The sequence below is a fragment of the Pogonomyrmex barbatus genome, unplaced genomic scaffold (assembly GCF_055798465.1).
Source record: "Pogonomyrmex barbatus isolate J1 unplaced genomic scaffold, ASM5579846v1 scaffold2, whole genome shotgun sequence".
Taxonomy (NCBI): Eukaryota; Metazoa; Arthropoda; class Insecta; order Hymenoptera; family Formicidae; genus Pogonomyrmex; species Pogonomyrmex barbatus.
The window spans coordinates 16,361,160-16,380,432 of record NW_028297116.1 but is presented as its reverse complement, the minus strand read 5'-3'; the positions used below and the strand labels follow the sequence as shown (position 1 = coordinate 16,380,432).

The 19,273-nt window shown below is 32.3% G+C and overlaps 2 protein-coding genes across 7 annotated transcripts; one reads left to right on the top strand and one right to left on the bottom strand.

Annotated features, from left to right (window-relative positions):
• The first annotated feature begins 4,792 nt into the window (after window positions 1-4,792).
• LOC105432045 (facilitated trehalose transporter Tret1-2 homolog) lies at window positions 4,793-15,439 on the top strand. Of its 6 annotated transcripts, none has more exons than XM_089077554.1 (12): window positions 4,793-5,133; window positions 5,542-6,053; window positions 7,479-7,677; window positions 7,770-7,938; window positions 9,349-9,487; window positions 12,417-12,625; window positions 13,423-13,692; window positions 13,833-14,055; window positions 14,195-14,391; window positions 14,463-14,642; window positions 14,856-14,990; window positions 15,064-15,439. In XM_089077554.1, exons 3-12 carry the CDS (start codon window positions 7,661-7,663, stop codon window positions 15,163-15,165), a joined length of 1,641 nt encoding a protein of 546 aa, XP_088933680.1. In that variant the 5' UTR covers window positions 4,793-5,133; window positions 5,542-6,053; window positions 7,479-7,660; the 3' UTR covers window positions 15,166-15,439. The 6 variants fall into 6 exon arrangements, with proteins under 6 accessions (XP_088933680.1, XP_088933679.1, XP_088933678.1 ...); XM_089077553.1 differs by having other exon boundaries at window positions 5,530-6,053; XM_089077552.1 differs by having other exon boundaries at window positions 5,497-6,053.
• A 122-nt stretch (window positions 15,440-15,561) lies between these two features.
• On the bottom strand, window positions 15,562-19,084 carry Eno (alpha-enolase). Its single transcript, XM_011646530.3, has 7 exons — window positions 18,896-19,084; window positions 18,129-18,240; window positions 17,876-18,049; window positions 17,607-17,764; window positions 17,043-17,343; window positions 16,677-16,963; window positions 15,562-16,583 (listed from the first exon to the last, which is right to left on the bottom strand). The coding sequence occupies exons 1-7, from the start codon at window positions 19,045-19,047 to the stop codon at window positions 16,262-16,264; spliced, it is 1,506 nt and encodes a 501-aa protein (XP_011644832.2). The 5' UTR covers window positions 19,048-19,084; the 3' UTR covers window positions 15,562-16,261.
• Between the last annotated feature and the right edge of the window lie 189 nt (window positions 19,085-19,273).

The following is a 19,273-nucleotide window of genomic DNA, read 5'->3' as shown; positions in this document are numbered from 1 at the left end:
GAAGATTCCCGGATGATTTGATATTCTGCGGACGGTATGATTGCGGGCCAACCATTGGCTCCATGCCATCGTACGTCCTGGAAACAAAACGACGCGGCGGCACGTGGAGGAGCGAACGGAAGCGGCAGTTGGATTGCGATGCGGAACGTGGTGTGATATAGTAACGTGGATTTACATATTATCACTCTTGCGTTACGATGCTTGTTGTAATCAAGGAAAGATGTCGCGCATTGTCCCGTATGTTCCATCAAGCTGCACCTTAACAGAATATCTTGTACTGAAAATATATGAATAGATAATATCTGATCTACATGGTTATTATTATTGTTATATATATGTAATGCAAAATTATTGCTATGTTTATGTGTATTAGTGTAATATGTTAAGTGTATGTACAGAAATTACGTAAGTATATTTATATACTCGTGATGTAATATTATCTCTGTAATTATCTAATAAAGTAAACGTTATTTTAATTTTATTATTTGTATATTTAAAGTTGTGGAAAGTTAGTTTAGCGATTTAACATTTTTATGTGTATTTTTCATACAATACGGAGTAATATGTCTGTTATTTTTCTAATTAAATCCTGTACGAGTATGAGAGCTCACAGCTATATCTTTACGGCAAGATACTAATGCGTATGCATTTATTCATAGTTTATGCAAATGTATGACAAACGCGAATATAATATCTCGCTTGCGAATACGCAATCGGTACGTAGAAAACGGGCAGTAGAAAAGATAGAAAGAGAGAAATTGTGAAAGTTTAGAGGAGACAAATACAGGATTAATTTCACAGCAGTTTGCCCGCAATCATATATAGATTGCTCTGTTTTAGATATATAGGAAAGTATAAATATATGTATATATTTCTTTCATCTACGGATTTCCTTCGATAAGCTTTATTTTTAATACTCTAAAATATACGACCATACGTCTTTAAATTCTACATTTGGCCTGTGATATATTTATAAATATAACTACGACAGCGGAAATCTAATAATCTGTAAACATATTTTTTTCGTTGCCGTAACAAGTTCTTCACGGATGTTGCGCTCATGTGATATAACTGGAAGAGGAAAATGCATGTCATACTTAATAATAAATGCTAGTTGTTGATCAGCCATCTGAGGTTGTTTAGACTCTGAGGAATCCAATGTTAAAAGTACTGGTGGAAAGATAATTTTATATTTCCATGCAAGATCAGCAATAAGAAATACTGAGAGAGAGAGAAAGAGAGAGAGAGAGGGGGAAAGAGAATAGAATTTTTTTTCTTTTTAATTCGTAAATGATTTATTTATTTTTATTATAAGATAGCGTAATTATTTAATTTTAAAACGAGAATATTTCCCAAATTAAATTACGAAATTTAAATAAATAAATAATCTGGACGTAATGTATTGATAAGTAATACAATTTTATTTAAAATCTTATTTTTAAATAAGATTTTATCGTTATATCTTTAACAAAATATTAATCCTTGCGTGAATTTAGAATTTTGTTTGATATAAACGAGCATAAATTAAAGTTTGAAAGTTTCAAAATGGAATATGTCACGAGCGAGTCAAAGTAAAAGGACGGATTAGAGAAAGAAATGGACTGCAAGAAGCAGTGATTTCTCTTGGCAAGATGGTTCTGACGAGAAACCGCTGCCGACCTTGCGCTAGTTCGGTCGTAAGAGATATACGAGCAGGATCCGCCGAATTGTACGTTGCTTCCTGCTATCTAATCTAAGCTCTTAAGCTTCAACAGTTACGAATAATGATCACCTCGTTCTGAAAAACGCCGTTTGTAAATATCTATAGAAAGCTGACACATGTCAGTCCCTAGAAATCTATGAATGAGCGACATGTCGATTCACGTGAGATTTTTTTAATATTACGCCTGCAAAAAAAAACGAAAAAAAAAAATCAGAGTTATTGGTAAAAAAAGAATCAAATTTATAAATTAGTTTATATTTTGAATTTATAAATTAATTAAAATTAAAGATATTGATTTCATATTTATATCTTTTCAGCTAGATATATATGTATGGCATGATTACAATAGGTCAACTTGATAAGTGAAACAGCGATGATGATGATGATGATGATTAAGAATTAAACGCGCGTTTGATCATGATTCGCATTTGAGGGAGTCGCAATGAAATCGTAATTGTTATCGCGGCTTCATTTTCGTCTGTATCAGTGCACGGCATGTAAACGCGACCCTGGACCACTTTGTGGAGCATAAATCTAGGAAGAGCTCTCTCGGTGGGCACTCCGCGAATCAACGACTGTGCATGTATACAAACGACGCGGTCACATACGTATGTATATATCGAGGCAGTCTCAATCTAATCCGCCAGGTCGTTGAGTCGTTAGCCTTGTCGACGAGTTATCTGAATATCGGGTCAAGGTTAGGAGACATTAATGGACAAACGTTCGGCATCGCGTTGGCTAATTCTTGATGGCCGATAAAGACACTTTGTTTGAATGAGCGTCGCGCCCTGTGGCTCTCTGTGCGTTTGCAATTGAAAGGTAATGTCCGCTTGAAAGTCGACGTTGTGACTTCGTTTATCGAGTGTCTATCGGAATTGCAAATATCGAATTATAAATGCGAAATCGTTTTACATTGTATCATAAAACATTATTATTATAATATAATGTTATGTAGTGATATTATATAACATTAACATTTTATGACATAACAAATGACCGAAGCAAAACGTACGTTTTAAACGTTTTAAACATACGCCACTCGTATATATAAAATTTACATAATTATATATAATAGCGTTGTGCGAAGAAAAGAATAATTAGCATCACGGTTATTAGGCAGTAACATTGCCCATATTAAACGATCGGTTAACTGGAATTCGGCATCTCTTTCCATATAATAAACGTAAACAGAGTGTAACAGTTCGTGCAATTAGTAATCTGTTGTAGATTTAAAATTTTACAAAGTACTTACAATTCCACACAATTATAAGCAAAATACTTATGTTAAATCGATTTATCTTTTTCAATCTTAATTTTATAAAAAATTATAGTGCACAATTAATTATAATTATTACATCGACATAATTAACATGGTTAATTAACTTTGATTGTGGATTATTTACCGAATCCTTTAAACCACAATAGACTGGAACACGAGTCAAACAAGAACGCTTAATTAGCCAGTCCGTATTCATTGGCACAATGCATCGCTCAAGGCAATTTTCTTGCTTCTTACTTTAGATATAAGTTCTATCGATCGCGTAAACTGCTAGAAATATATATGATAGATAGAATTTTACTCTTCTCCATCTTATCCTGTTCTGCAAAACTTTCCGTAACGAACTTTCCATTAAAATTAAAGTCTCTCCAAGTTCAGATAATTCTCTAAAAGGATGAAGTCTTTTGAAAAGTTGTTGATTTAATACATTTGATAATTAGTAGCCAGTGCTCGTTTCAGCACAAAATTTCGTTTGTAATAGACAACGTTTTACTCGAGTAATTTCTCAAATAATTCCACCGCTAGCGGTTGTAATTAGTGTTGATTGTCACTGCCAGCAATACAGGTGACCCGATTAATTCCCAAATAGCCGGCAGCTGATAATTACGGGGTATCCATAGAACCACATCCTTGTATATCCGGCATAGATGTGGGAAATATACAGTATCTTGCACCTAGTCGACATCGCATGGTTCCGAGATCTTGGCAAACCTTTCATAACATTGTACAAGATTAATTAAACCGACTTTAATTAATCTTTCTTTTCCCGCACAGAGACACGATAATCCACAAAAAGATAAGCAGTCACTAATTTAACATGGATTAATTCAGATAGTCGATCTCGGAGCTGAAAGCTTGTTAAAGCAGCGTCGAGCGTTAATTGTGAGAAATGCTCGTAAACATTTTCATCAATCTCGATTATTTCTCAGAATTATAACATAATTTATCATTGTGAGAAATATTTCTGTAACTTTTAACGCACGTCTTAATTATATATTAATTGTATTCGTGTATCAATTAATAGAGAATAATATTTTTAGAGAAATCACTCTGAAAATAGACAGTAAAATCTTATTAAAATAATTTCTATATTTCTATATCAAAACAAAAAAATGTTATCGTCCCGTATTATCAAGTTTCCACGTTTTTTAAGTCCGTATGGTTGATATTATGTGAAGTATTCATGATAACGCTTTTATAATCATAAAGTTTGACCGATATATTGATTGATTTTAGAGAAAGCATCAATTATATATAATAATAAATATATAATAAATATATAATTTTTTATTATTTTTTTGTTATTCAAATATAAAAATTAATGATTTTTACAACTTAGCAAAAATTTTAAAATTGTCTATATTTATGTTATAAGAACAAAGAAAAAATAAAAAGATAAAAAGTGAAAATTAAAAAAATATTCAAGATTCAATAATTAAAAAATATTAATAAATAAATTACAAAAACGTGAAATATTAAATCTTTCTCTTATGCCAAATTGGAGTTTTTTTAAAAGTTATATCAATAACAGTTCAGTCATCTGTCATAAAAATAATCGAACTTACGTCGAAGTAGCTGCTCTATTTTCGAACACGCATTGTGCTCCAATTTATCGTCGTTTCCGCTCGAACCGACTTCCACTTATTGCCTCCATTGAGGAAAGAGAGTCCCGGGACATTTTTTCGCAGAGATCAGCAAGCCAAGGCTCTCATGATGCCTTGGCTATGGATGCCAACAGTCGTCGTCGAAAAAGGGGCCTAATCAAAGTGAGCGGCCTATAAGAGCGAGCCTCGACTGATGTCCGATTCAGTAGAGTTGGCGTAACTCGTAAGGCGAGTATATAATATTTATTCGTGCGTGTCAGTCGATGAAAGTCCGTCACGAGGCTTGTGTTCGCGCGCTTATGTGTATGTACGTTTTTCATCGATGCTGCGTGTATCAAAATTATCGGTTTCCCGATAGAGAAATGTCATCGCCTAACGATAACGGTCGCTCATAACATAGATAATTATAATAAACTGTTATAATAAAAATACCGCTGCGCGAGAAAAAAAGCAGCGAAAGCAGTGATAGTGGCTACATTTTACGAAACAATTTGCAAATGCAATAGTCGCATAACATTCATAACAGCATTGCGTAAAGTGGATTATCGGTATGCAGATGTGTAAAATTACTTGTAAATCCAGAGTAAATTCCAAAGAAATGAAAAGCATCGAAACGAAGATCGATTGAGCTTACATTTATAGGGTAGTTGTTACACAGATTTTTAATTGGATTAACCGCATGTACTGTGAAAGAATTTGCACGTGCAGGGTATCTGACTAACATTAGAATTTTATCTTTTAAAAATTACGAAACTGCATATATAGAATATTTTAACATCAATATTTATTTCTATAAACTTTTAATATTTATTTTTATGCATAATGTTTTAATATAGCGTGTAAATCGATCAGTACGTAAATTAAATATTTCGCTCGCGTACAATATTGAAGTTTTTCTCTTCGCTTGTAAGTTTTAGTACAATATAGCATTAAACAATATATAGATCTGATGACAGTTGCTGAAGGTGACGTCGCTTTCAACTTGATCGATTATTCAAAAGGCGCTATATTACCTTATGGAAACACACAAACCAAGGCTGTCGGTTTGTTGAAAGTCGGGAAGCATTCCCGCGCAGATTCTGCCTTGTGAACAGTTATAATCGATCCCTAGGCTTTTGTAATATTGTGAGCCAGTGTCGGCATCATTTCGCTAATTCGGCTTAGTCATCGTGACGGGAGAAATCAATTGTCGCTTATCCTTGTCACCGGCGTTCTCACAAACTTGACTCATTACGACACGCAAGACGATAAACGGAATCGAGGTTTCCAACGGAGATTGCGCTACGGGGTATTCCCGAAGACGCTGACGGACGAGACGAAGTTTCTGCGAAAGTGCTTTGCACCGTGAATTACGATCCGCAGACTAGAGTGCAATGTTCTCGGGGGAGATGAATGAGTTGATCCGCGCGTGAAGTCGCAGCGCCACGTGACTTTCATTCTCGGTCAAGAGAAAGGCAAGAGCCAGATCGTAAGTTTTCTCTTTTCTCTTTCTATTTTCTATTTTCAGATTCATTTTGCAATATTGTGTTCAGTTCTGGAAAATATTTTATTTTATACTGTGAGCTTTATGGAAAAATTTATACGATCGCGTGGAACGAATGCAGTATTTGAAGAAATTATTTTTTGTCGGATCTTTTTAATCTTCTGTAATGTTAAAGAATATAATATGAACAAAAATATAATTTGTATTTCGTAAATACAACGCGCGTGCCACGTAATTGCGAAGACTTAAAATTACTGTGAGTTTAAAATATTGAAATGTGTTTGATTACAATGGATTTAATTGTTCTGAGAGGGATGTAGTATTTTCCACAGCAACAAAATGGATATAGTATGTAAATATTGAAAAAAAGAATGAAAAAAGCGAAATTCACGAAGTATACTATGATGTTGTTAATTGCTAACATTATAACATGTTAATTGCTAATAAATAATAATATAAAATAATAATATAAAAGAAATTAAAAGAAAAATTAATTAATTTTTAATTCTACTTATTGCAATAAATAAAATAAAAAAATATAAATAAATATTTATTTCATATGATTTTGATAAAAAAAAGTTATAAAGTAATTAAATCGAGCGTTATTAATCTTATCAAATAGCTCGTAATGATCAAGTGGTACGAATCGAATATGTAATATAATATGTCAGTAAAAAAAAAATGATAACATGATAATATACTGATTCAGAATGTAAACTGCTGATTCATGTATGTAAGATTACTTAGAGACCTATATTAGAGGAATACGAATATTCCTCTAATTTGCTATTTTAATTATGTTTTTACAATTACGTAATATTAAGCCTAAAGCCTTAAAGAACTCTGAAATCAGAAAATTTTAACGTGCTTTTATATTTTTCTGCAAAGTTGAAAAAAAAAATTGAAAATGTGAGCAAGCGTATAATAACTAAAAGACTTGAAAAATAGATTTTACATATAAATATATCATAAATGAATATGATATAAATCAACTGAAGGATCAATAACAGATAAATATCAGCACTGAACGCAGATAAATAATCTTTTTTCTATCTATCTCTACGTGCCATTTTAAATTATTGTTTTTATTAAAATTTATGTCAGTGCATACTTAAGCACAAATGATGTTGAAAATATACTTTACATTAATTTCCCATTTTGAAATTATCATAAATTGTAATTTTAATTTAAGAAAAACATGAAAGTGATGTGCTTTTCTTTCATATGTCTTTCCATTTTAAATTAAGATACGATTCATACATCATTCAATAATTATAACAAATTTTTTGCGTTGTGCTTAAAAAACTACCGTCATTTATCTCAAAACAGGTTTGCGTACGTAATACGTAACGATCCTAAGAATTAAGTTAAATTTTGTTCTGTTCATAAGATAGTCTTATGTTTTCTTAGAGAGAAGACGGATTTAAAATCGTTAGAGTCTCTTGGATTACATAATGGGAAACAGGAATCGCAGTACATTTGCGATGCCAAACGTGACTAGAACTTGTTGGTGATAGATGACACTCGAGACATCTATTTCTCGCAATAAACTGGAAATATTTAAGAATTTCAGCAAATTCAATTGAATCAATATGGCTCTCGATTTGAGGTAATATATAAATTCTGTAATAAATTCTGTAATAAATTTCTATATCGGTACAAATTAAAGAACTTTTATTTTCTAAAATCGTCATATTACAGCGAGGAAGAACATGCCATGATAGGCTACAATACACTGAACTGTAATAAAATAGACGTCGAGAATAATAACAATAATAATAATAATAATGTTAAGAGTGGAAAAGACAGTTCGGATAAGAAGGAAACAGCTGTGCGATATTTGCCGAATCGAAAAGGAGTGATTGCACAGGTGAGATATGTAATTTACAATATAACATAAATATATGATATTATATACTTATATCTTATAATTTTTTTTTATACGCTTTTTATAATATTATTCTAATATTAAATCATGACATTAAATCGTATAGCGATAACTATAAAAATCGAAAATTTTTCGACATACCAGAAACTATTGTGGCAAAAGCTCGTGTGTAACAAATTTTATATTTTTTGTTTCCTATCAGTTACATGTAAATTGTTAACTTTGGCGCAAAAGGAAATTTACAACGTAGCGGAGATGCACTGTGTGTTCAACGATGCGAGATCAACGGAGATATTCTGGATTAGTGCCAGAACATTTTTCTGTTTAAAAATAGATAGAAAGGTACCAAACATGGTACACACCTACCATTTTTCATCACCCGTGCTATTTCTTCTTGTTTCATCTGCTCGTTTCATCTCGGGGAAAAAATACAACGTGGCGCATCATCTACGACAATATAAATGTTATTTTTAAAAAATGCGAAATGTACATGCATACAAATGTATTAATATTAACAAAACAAAATTTTAAATAAACTTCAGATACGATCACTGCAAAATATATATTATGTCTCTTCAGTAAAATATACATTATGTCTCCTCAGAGTCTCTATAATATGGAAATTGCGCTGCGATTGGAATAAGTAAAATTGTGAAAACTTTTCTTAGTGAAAACTCTGTTCATACATTTGCGTATATTTTTTGCCTACAACGCGCGCGTTATTTGTTGCTTTTCGCAAGGTACACCTCGAGCAGCGAGAGAATTCCGCTAACGCGTATTTTACCTTGGACATCGCACGGTGCATAAATATCTTCCAGCAGTTTTTACGTCAGTATCTACAGAATTGCAGAAACGAGACAAATTCCATTGCGATATAATAGCGGTTTAAGTTTTATAGAAAGAAAGCAGTGAAGCGGTAATAAATCTTGGCTAGTTGTCAACCACATCTTTCTTATCCTCTTTTCGATTAGTCCAGGCTTGCTTTTGTACAAGACTAGGATGTATCCGTTTGGGAACTGTTCCAAAGTTCCTTGTTGCAACTTCGGCTCTTCTGCGAAAGAACTGAACAAAAGTACATACGTATTCCAGGGAATCTTAATCTTTCACCGCGGCAAAACTTTCACCGCGGTGAAACTTACACATGTCCAACTTACATACATCGATCATTTAATGACTGTTTATGATCGATATATATGTCAGATACTTCAATTTACAATTGTATTTAGTGACAATTGACTTTGAAATATAGACCAGAATAATGTTACGATCATATTCATACATTTCTTCGTTAATTCACTGTTGTATTGGATAAAATACTTCGAAGTTACAGCATCGTGTAACAATCGTGGCAAATACAATTAGCGAAATTATTAACGATTCAATTGTTTGTAGTGTTTAGTAACAGGTGCAGTATTATTGTTGGCGACGGGAGGCGGTATGCCAATTGGTTACAGCGCTGTGTTGTTGCCGCAATTATCAGAAAAGAGTAACAGTACCTTGTATGTGGATCGCGAACTCGGCTCCTGGATAGGTAAGAATGCACAAATTCTTTTATTCTTCGTAAAGAAACATAAATCAGAAAATATAATTTTAAATTAATAATTTTTAAAAAATTTTGTATTTTGCTTCTGTCATAAATGAAGTGATTCGTGTTAGGGACACGATTTTGCAATAATTCGAGAGATGAATTTTGGTACGCGCGATTTTTATGTACAAAGTTTGCGAGTACAAAGTTTCTTCCCTTAAACCTTGTAAGTTCAATAACCAACAAGCAGGTTCAAGGTTGCACCATCATTCTTTTGCAAATGAAGCGACCGTCGCCGATCATTGCACGCTACATGTAACTGACCTACATACCGTCTCATTGGATAATTGAGACTGTCTCTTTATCAATGAGTGTCAAGGCCAAGTTCGTGCAGGAAGGGTACCGTTTGAAAGCGCACAGTATGGACCTTGATAACGCGCAATGTCATAATTATACGAGATAAAAATATACGATCCTCTATAAGTGCCACTTAAATCCGCGAAGCGATTTTTTTTTTTTTATAATCCGAAGAAGTGCTGAGCGAGATCGTCGATCGTAATATGAATTTTAATTTTTTTCTTTATGTATTTTCATTTATTTCATGTGAATGAGATACGCAAAATACATTTACTATTCTATACATAGCGCATACGGCAAGAAACGACAATGTCAGCACAAAATGCGAGATCACTGATATTTACGATGTGGAAATATATTTTATCACGTCGTGAAAAATTTGCGATGCACGGCACATAATACATTTTACAGTTTGCAAATGAGGAATGTACATACTATTAAATCTATGTACAATTTACATTTATATGAAATCACATAAAAATCAGCTTTCGATGTCGATTTCGCAAAAAGAAATAAGCCTCTTTGAAGAAAGTTATACGATATTGGCTACAAATCCGATAAAAATAATGAAGATTAATTAAAGTCCAATATTTAATATTAAATTTGTCAAAATTATTGACAGAGTTTGATGTCTTATGAAATTTTCAATTATTTGACTGGAGTCTGAGATAAGACATAAAATCTTCTATTTTACGCCTCTGTTCATAAGATTGCACATAAGATGATCGGCTTAAAGAAGCTGATCTGAAAATATGTGGGTCACGCACATGTTAGTGAAAGTTTATGGTAATATGTCGTGAAGTCAAATCGCGATCTGTGAACTGCTCTCTGATAGCTTTTGCACGAATTATTTCGTTATTATAGTCCGGAATTTATTTTGTCATCTGTTATAAGCGACTATTGTTCCTAACTATATGTCCTTTACGACATCCTCGATGATTTGTTTGATAATCGATGATTTCCTTAGAAAGACGAATTAGGAATCATTATTCGATTAGAGATGATACCTCAATATTTTTTGTTTATAACTCGTAATTTATTTATTTTTATTATTAATATATTAAAATATTTTATTATAATCTCGTCTGCATTAATAATGCATAATAATGCATTATTAATGTATTGATTCCAGATGTGTCAGGAAATAATATTATTTAAATCATATCACTTAAAAATTGATTCTTATTATTAAATTAGATAAATAGTGTATTAATGTATAAATGTATAAAATGTATAAATTCATAGTAAAAATTGTTTAAATTGATAATTTATAAGTTACCTTGAATGTAATTTTATATCCATAAAATTACATATTATATAAATCATGTCACAATAAATAAATCATGTCACAATAAATATCATATAAATGCATGTCACAATAAATAACAAAATGGATTGCGCAAATACAGACAATATTTCATTTATGCTTTTGCATATTTAGCAATTTTTTTCTCGAGTTGTGGATGACGTAGCTCTATTTGTCTGATTAAACTTGGATATCATTGTAACATTGTTTTTTTTTGACAAAGGCACGCGTAATGAATCCCTTTAATTTCATTAAAGCAGAAGCAACACGATAAAAAGACAAATTCTATGCGCAGCGGGAATGCCATGCGATACTGATTGCATTCCCCGTGGGTCCAAGTAGAATGTCGATTGCACGAGACAAGAAGAAGCGGAATTGCAATTTGCATTAATTATCTGGTACTATGTGCATTTCGCAATGACAATTCCATTAATTTGTATTGGATACCGCAATAATAAGAAATCAATAGTGAGAAGAATCATTAATTCCATCGCGCTACTCGAAATTTCTAGTTTCTCGGGTGCAGGTTAAAACAGCTATCACTTTGGAGGCTTCCTGTGCATATTACGGTGACACTCTTCCAATTATAAAATGTAAATTTTTTACGATACAGGCAAAAGCACGAAGTACCTACGCTGATAATCGTCTCAATTCAAGTATGCGGCAATGTACTTATAATCTTATCCCGTTAAGTCTTCGAATAATAGCAAGAGTAATTCGAGTCAACAATTCCTTTCGCGACGTCGATAGAAATTTTCAGTAGATTACTTCCCGCGCCTGCACGGAGTAAACGTAATCATATACGCGCGTGATAACGCGCGATTGCGATGTCGTGTCGCAGCGAGTTAAACTTTTAACATTTAGAACAAAAGCTTCCTACGCTCGGTCCAATAATAGCGTATATACACATATACGATCGTAAATAGACCGTTAATTGCTCTGTTGCATTCATCGATGTATACAATAACGTTTTAACGAAAGAGCTCGTAAGAGCCTTTATGACCGGCATACGTCGTTTAGTATGCTCATTAATGCATAAATCCACATTTACGTCGCGCTTGGATTTCAATTTCATTAACTTTTTACGGCTCGCAAATCCTTAAACGAACGAGAAAAACTACTACTGAGTTTTCTAGCTCTTCAATATAGGAGAGTCAAAATCACTAAGGAGAATATATTATGAAAGAGAAAGAACAGAATAGCGTACTTCAATTTCCTTGAAGCATAAATTAATACAAAATTATTAAAGCGATAAATTGTTTGCTGTTGCAGCTTCAGTTCATAGTCTGGCCACTCCTGTTGGCTCGCTGATATCAGGACCGTTGCTCGACGCGATCGGTCGACGAGGTTCCCTTCAATTAGCGGCGATTCCTCTGTGCGTGGGTTGGTTGGTCATCGCTTTCTCAAAAAGTGTGACTACCATTTTAATAGGACGAGTCGTCTGTGGTGTCTCTATAGGACTGATGGCAGTGCCCGCACAGGTACAATATTTTACAATCTATGTAAATTAATACAAATGTATATATATATATAATATTAGCGGAGTCGTTTATAATAAATGATAATACACACAATCAATAAATCAATAAATCAATTGTAACAGAAAACTAATAAAATTCATATAAATGTGAAGATTTTATTTAAATTTTTTATAATTGATATCCTTGAATAAAATAAAATTTATGATAAGATAATTTTTAATTGATTTTAAAGTTGGACGCAAAGTCAAATGTTTTTTAAACAAACAACTATATTCAAATTTCTAGATTCAGTTTTTTTTGTATATGCTTTTAATTTATTCGTTATTATTGTACACGTTTTATATTAAAATATGTACTCGGCATTTTTATTAATGTTCAACGCGATGTAATGACATTAATGCAATTATCTTCCTCTGATCGGTTCAACTTCTCTGGTCATAAATGAACTTTTATCATTCGGTACGTTGTTTGACTTTTACTATTTATTTTATCGATCAACCTCTCCGCTTATTTTACTATTTAATTTTTGTTAACGTGCTGTATATATTGAGTGACGTATCTGCCGCTTTCTGTTATTCAAATAAATGCATTTAATTTATTAAGCAATTGCAATGGAATTAATAAAAAATGTTTTTATCGGACATTTCGTTTTGTTTAAATATTAATTATGAAATTGATATGCGTAATTTTCTTATATTTAATAAAATAATTGAATTACCTCGTCCGTTAATTATTCAAATTTTGTTGATTTTATTAGATAATAAATTGTATTTATAAGGTGTGTAAATTCATTATAGGTACTGGTAGGAGAAACGGCATATCCAGGTCTTCGTGGATTTCTGGTTGTTGGCTCGTTTGCCTCATACTGTGCCGGTATCCTGCTGGTTTATGCTCTCGGCGCTTCTTTTAATTGGGACGTCGTGGCCTTCTATGCTATTATACTACCTATTGCGGCCTTTATTGCTCTATGTTTGGTGCCCGAAAGTCCTGCCTGGCTTGTTAGGCGGAAAAAAATTAATGAAGCCAAGAAAGCTCTTTTATGGCTCCGAGGGGGTAATGTCGAACAGGTGAAAACTCATAAATTTTTGGAAAATTTTCAAGAACATAATAAACTTTTTGTCAAATTAAAGTCTAATAGTGTTCTAATAGTGTTCTAATGGTGTATCTAATAGTGATACAAACAATTGAAACTGTTTTAATTAATCAGATGAACGAGGAGATAGAGCTCTTAAGCGTAAGCATGAAAGTCAATCTCACTAGAACGCCTGTAGATACCTCGTTCAAGAAGAAAATCTCCGCGGCGATATCTACAATTCGAGATCCAGGCGTGCTGAAACCATTGATCATTATTAACGTGTTTAACACACTTCAATTGAGCAGCGGAACATATGTTATCGTTTTTTATGCCGTTGATATGGTCAAGGACATAGGTGAGAAATTATATTTTAAAACCTTTGGTGAAATTTTAATTTTTATCTATATGTAATCTTTAAAGTAAAGAAAATCTTTGAAATAAATAAAGAAGGGAGAGAATAGAAATTTTAAATCGTGTCGTTTCTTTCATCGTAGGCGGCGGCAACGTAGATAATTATTTGGCGGCTGTGGTAACAGCGGTTATCAGATTTATTTTTTCCCTCGTCTCCTGTGTTTTGTTACTTAAAATGGGCAGGCGAGTCTTAGGCATTGTTTCAGCACTCGGCACAGCTTTAGCTTCGTTGATCCTCGCGGGATACATGATTGCCAGGCAGGAAGGATCTTCCGTAGACGTGAGTATTCCGATTTGTTTTGTTTTTTAATTTTAATAAGCCAATACATTGATAAATTTTAATGATTCCAGGCCTATGTACTGGCTGTATGCTTGTTGTTTTATGTTGGTGCAAATACCGTGGGCTTACTAACACTTCCTGGATTGATGACCGGCGAACTGATGCCTTTAAGAGCTCGAGGCATTGGTGGCGGATGCATCTTCTTTATTTTTAATCTACTTTTGTTCTTTATTACTAAATGTTTCCCATCGGTAAAATATCATATTAATATATATTATATTTTTTATATTTATTATATAAGATTTGAAAGTTAATGACGATAGTTCAACGTACGAGATAAGAATTTTAACAAGAATATACTTATTTGTTTTTAGTATATATGTATATGTAATTTTTTTGTCGTAACACTATATAATAGTAGGTATATTAAATTCTTTACTAATTATCTATTATTTTATTTATAGTTAAATAGTGCAGTTGGCACAACGGGAATCTTCATTATCTTTGGTGTTTTCGCTCTTTTAGAAGCTATTTTTATTTATCTTGCTCTACCAGAAACAAAAGATTGTTCGCTTCAAGAAATTGAGGATTACTTTCAAGTAAGAAAATTTAATTAAATGGAATGAGTCTGTTAGTAGTAATAATACGCTGAATGCATAACTGCGGTTTTAGGAAAGTAATATCCTATGGATAACCAGAACAAAAGCGAAGAGAAGAGATACAAATGTACCTGTGAAAGAAGAACCTATTTCTTTCATTCCTCTACGTGAATGAAAATAAAAATAAGTTTAGAATTTATACATAACTAGAATTTATACACGGCTGCGATAATATTTAATTTATAAGATATAATTGTACATTTTTAATAATTTAAGATATTTCTGTAAAAATATTACACATATCAAATATTGTGGAAATATGTGCGATTAGCTGTGCTAATGAAAATTGCGGAACAGTAATTATATATGTTCTTTATATTTGTAAGACAAGAGTTTTATTTAAATTTTATTATTAATATTTGAATAAAATAAAAAATTTCACGGATAAATTTTTTTTATATTATATTTTTATATTTCAATTAATTATAATTTAATTAATTAATTATAATTACCTAATAAATGAAATATTTCGTTAGAAATGGTGTAAATAATGTATTAATATTGAAATACATAATATATAAGCCTGCATGCAGGTTTTTATTCATTATTTTTACAGATATGCTTTTGACAATAATATTTATTATAATTTGTCATTATTGATTTTCATATGTAATACTTTGAACACGACGCTGGAATAAAGCGTTATTATTTTTCTTCTTTTCTGTTTTTCTCTCTTTGTGTAACTGTAATTACTATATAATATTTTTTGTATTTTATATTTATTAATATATTTACTTTTTTCGATATAGCTTTCTTTATATATTATATATTATAAAGTTCTAAACGTGATTGACAAGTTTATTAATTCTTCATAATATAACTAATAAAAATGAAGAATGAAAAATATTAATGACATTAAATTAAATTAAATTTTAAAAATAAAATTATTTAATAAAACCAGAAAAGAGATCTTCAATATTTTACACTTTATATCTTTTGTAAATTTCTAGTCATCTTTTCACGAATTTCTAAAACGATAACTGCGATATATTTAGAGAGTATTCTATTGTGGTATTATACACATTGATGTATGTTAATCATGGATATTATTTATCAATGTTAACAAGAAGAATATAAGTTCTCATACCTACCTAGAACAATCGCATAAACATGAACAATCGATTCACGTAATATTGTTATGTGCCAAACAACTGCCAAACTTTTGCGCGATGATGGATTTCAATATGTATGTAGGTATGTTATGATCCCATTTAAGCATGAGGGTTGCGGAATTTCTCCCCTGCGTATTTCGCAGCCGCGCCAAGTTCCTCCTCAATACGCAGGATCTGATTATACTTGGCCAAACGTTCCGAACGGCAAGGCGCCCCGGTCTTAATCTGACCGGTCGAGAGACCAACGACCAAATCAGCGATAAACGTGTCCTCCGTCTCTCCAGAACGATGAGAAACCATGGTACCCCAACCGTTACTCTTAGCGAGCTTGTGAGCGTTGATGGATTCGGTCACGCTACCAATTTGATTGACTTTTAACAACAGACAGTTGCAAGCTTTCTTCTCAATAGCTGTCTTAATCCTATGAAATAATAACGTACAATAAAATATATGGTAAACATAAGTAATAAGTTAATTTATAACAAGAACATAAGACTGTTATTTCATATATCACCTCTCAGGATTCGTAACAGTAAGATCGTCACCGACGATCTGAATGGGGGTAGCTGCAGTCATGGATGTCCAAGAATCCCAGCCGTCTTGGTCAAATGGATCCTCAATTGATACAATTGGGAATTCTTTGATAAATTCCAAATATAAATTTTTCAACGCTTCTGGTTCCAGGTATGCGTTTGGATCAGAATTTTCATTTTTGAAGTCTAAATCATACTTTCCATTTTTATGGAATTCAGAGGCGGCAACATCCATGCCGATTTTAATCTTTCCTTCATAGCCAGCAGTCTAGAAATTCAGGACAAGTTTTTGCAAATTTATAAATGTTATAAAACAACGAATATTCGATATAAATCTTTTAATTTACCTTAATTGCATTCATGATCAAGTTAAGAGCTTCCTTGTTTTCCAAAATGTTTGGTGCAAAGCCACCTTCGTCACCGACCGCCGTGGCATCGAGGCCAAACTTCTTCTTGATACCAGCCTTCAAGTGATGATAGACTTCGCTGCCCATTTTCATCGCTTCTGTAAAATTGGATGCACCAGTAGGTAAGATCATGAATTCTTGCATAGCTAACTTATTGCCAGCGTGAGAACCACCATTGATGACATTAAGTGCTGGTACTGGCAACACGATGTCGTTATTACCAGCCAACTCGGCAATATATCTGTAATACGAATGTATGTGTTTTTATATGGAATTAGATATTTAAATATTTGTTTTTAGAGAAAGAATGTATAGAAAAACAATTTTACTTTAAAGAAAAATGTTTAATCTTAAAGCACAAAAATATGCTTTTTTTTAATTTTTTTGAAGAAAATATTTGAATCCTAAATATTTATTAATAATATGCGATTATACATACGTGTGTAAAAATAATTTTTAAGTAGAAAGTAAACTTGACAATCAATTTGTATCTAATATATTTACTTGTATAGAGGTAAGCCCTTTTTTTGAGCACCAGCCTTACAAACGGCCAAAGAAACACCCAAAATTGCATTTGCTCCAAGTTTGGATTTGTTTGGCGTGCCGTCCAATTTCAGCATCAAATTATCTATGTCCGTCTGTTGTGTTTCATCTAAATTGGCCTTGATAATAAATCAATTATTAAATCAATTATTCAATTGTTTTTAATTGATAAATCTAAAAAATTATGGAAAATTTTTGGCGTGTATGTATCATTATGTGGAAAGTGATACCTTTAACAGTTCAGGTCCAATGATGGAGTTTACATTTTCAATGGCTTTAAAGACAGACTTCCCATGATATTTCGATTTATCATTGTCTCTCAGTTCCAAGGCTTCGTGCACGCCAGTAGATGCACCAGATGGTACAGCTGCACGGAAGACTCCAAGCTCAGTAACAAGATCAACCTAAAAGAGCAAATAATATTAATAAAAGAATATTCAGTGAAATATGTCAAACGCTCGTTTCTGAAATACAATAAGTTACCTCTATTGTCGGGTTTCCACGAGAATCGTAGATCTGACGAGCCTTGATGCTTTTTATGGGCATTTTGACGTAACTGCTTATTGAAGTGAAACGCCTTATTGGAATTAAAAAACTGTAAGAAAACAGTGCAAGAAAATTGTATAAATAAAACATATATTTTTAAAGAATAATAAATTTGTCATAATAAAAAGATATAAATATAAACAAAATTATGGATTAGCGATTGTAACTAACAATCTTCGAGGAAAAAAAGATAATTCTTAATTAAGAATTTTGCATCATATTGTAACATTTATCGCAAAATAAATGACATTACGTAAATTACGGAATATAAACTTAAAAAATAATTATATAAAATTGTATCTTGTAAATTTTTAAATTGTATTATTACTAAATTGACAGAATAATCACTAAACGTCAATAATTACGGCGGATATCCGCTGAGTCGCGCATTGACCTTGTCAAGGGCATTGCACGATCTGCTCGGTATCTAAGGAGACCGATATTCAGAAAAAAGAAAATGTTCAGTTTGCATTGAGTACTGTTACACGTCAAAAAGTCTCACTGTTAGAAAAATTATAACTATTAACAATCTTATGACAAAGTTTCAATGCGAGATGATGGACCCGGCATATTAGCATTTCATCCAAATCTTCAATCGTGCAATATTCATCCGGACGAATTTAACAGAAACGTTATTTCACGAGGAAGAATTACGAATTATTTTTTGACAATTATGTCTAACGTTGCTCCGAAAATGTGCTCACCTAACGTGACAATCCGCACGAAACGTTTGACGAGGAATGAGACTTGACCTAACGGACGACCTCCTCAGACGTGATGCAAGTCGAGCGCTATCGATTGTAGAATGTACGCGAGATATTAGGTTAACAGAGGAAAGAAAGGAAAAAAAGCTCATCTCTTCCTAAAATTGAAATAATTATTTGAAGAAATAATTATCTTCAATTTTTAATTATTTAGTTTTTTTCTCGTTATCTCGTTATCGTAGAATGAAAATCATTTTTATACTATCGTAACTCCGATTATGATTAACAAATTCATTTCTTGTCCTATTCCATTGAATTTGATATGCTCATGAGCCAATGGTTGAGCTGCTTTTGGATAATGTTCGAAACCGTCGGTTG

Bases quoted from the DNA above. Each gene is read 5' to 3' on its own strand.
- LOC105432045 (XM_089077554.1), top strand. The intron at 7,939-9,348 runs GTGAGATATGTA...AATTGTTTGTAG, and splicing joins GAAAAGGAGTGATTGCACAG to TGTTTAGTAACAGGTGCAGT. The intron at 14,991-15,063 runs GTAAGAAAATTT...CTGCGGTTTTAG, and splicing joins AAATTGAGGATTACTTTCAA to GAAAGTAATATCCTATGGAT.
- Eno (XM_011646530.3), bottom strand. From the start codon at position 19,047: ATGAGCTTTTTTTCCTTTCTTTCCTCTGTTAACCTAATATCTCGCGTA. The intron at 18,241-18,895 runs GTGAGCACATTT...GTTTTCTTACAG, and splicing joins CGTGCGGATTGTCACGTTAG to TTTTTTAATTCCAATAAGGC. The intron at 16,584-16,676 runs GTGATATATGAA...ATTATTTCATAG, and splicing joins ACTGTTACGAATCCTGAGAG to GATTAAGACAGCTATTGAGA.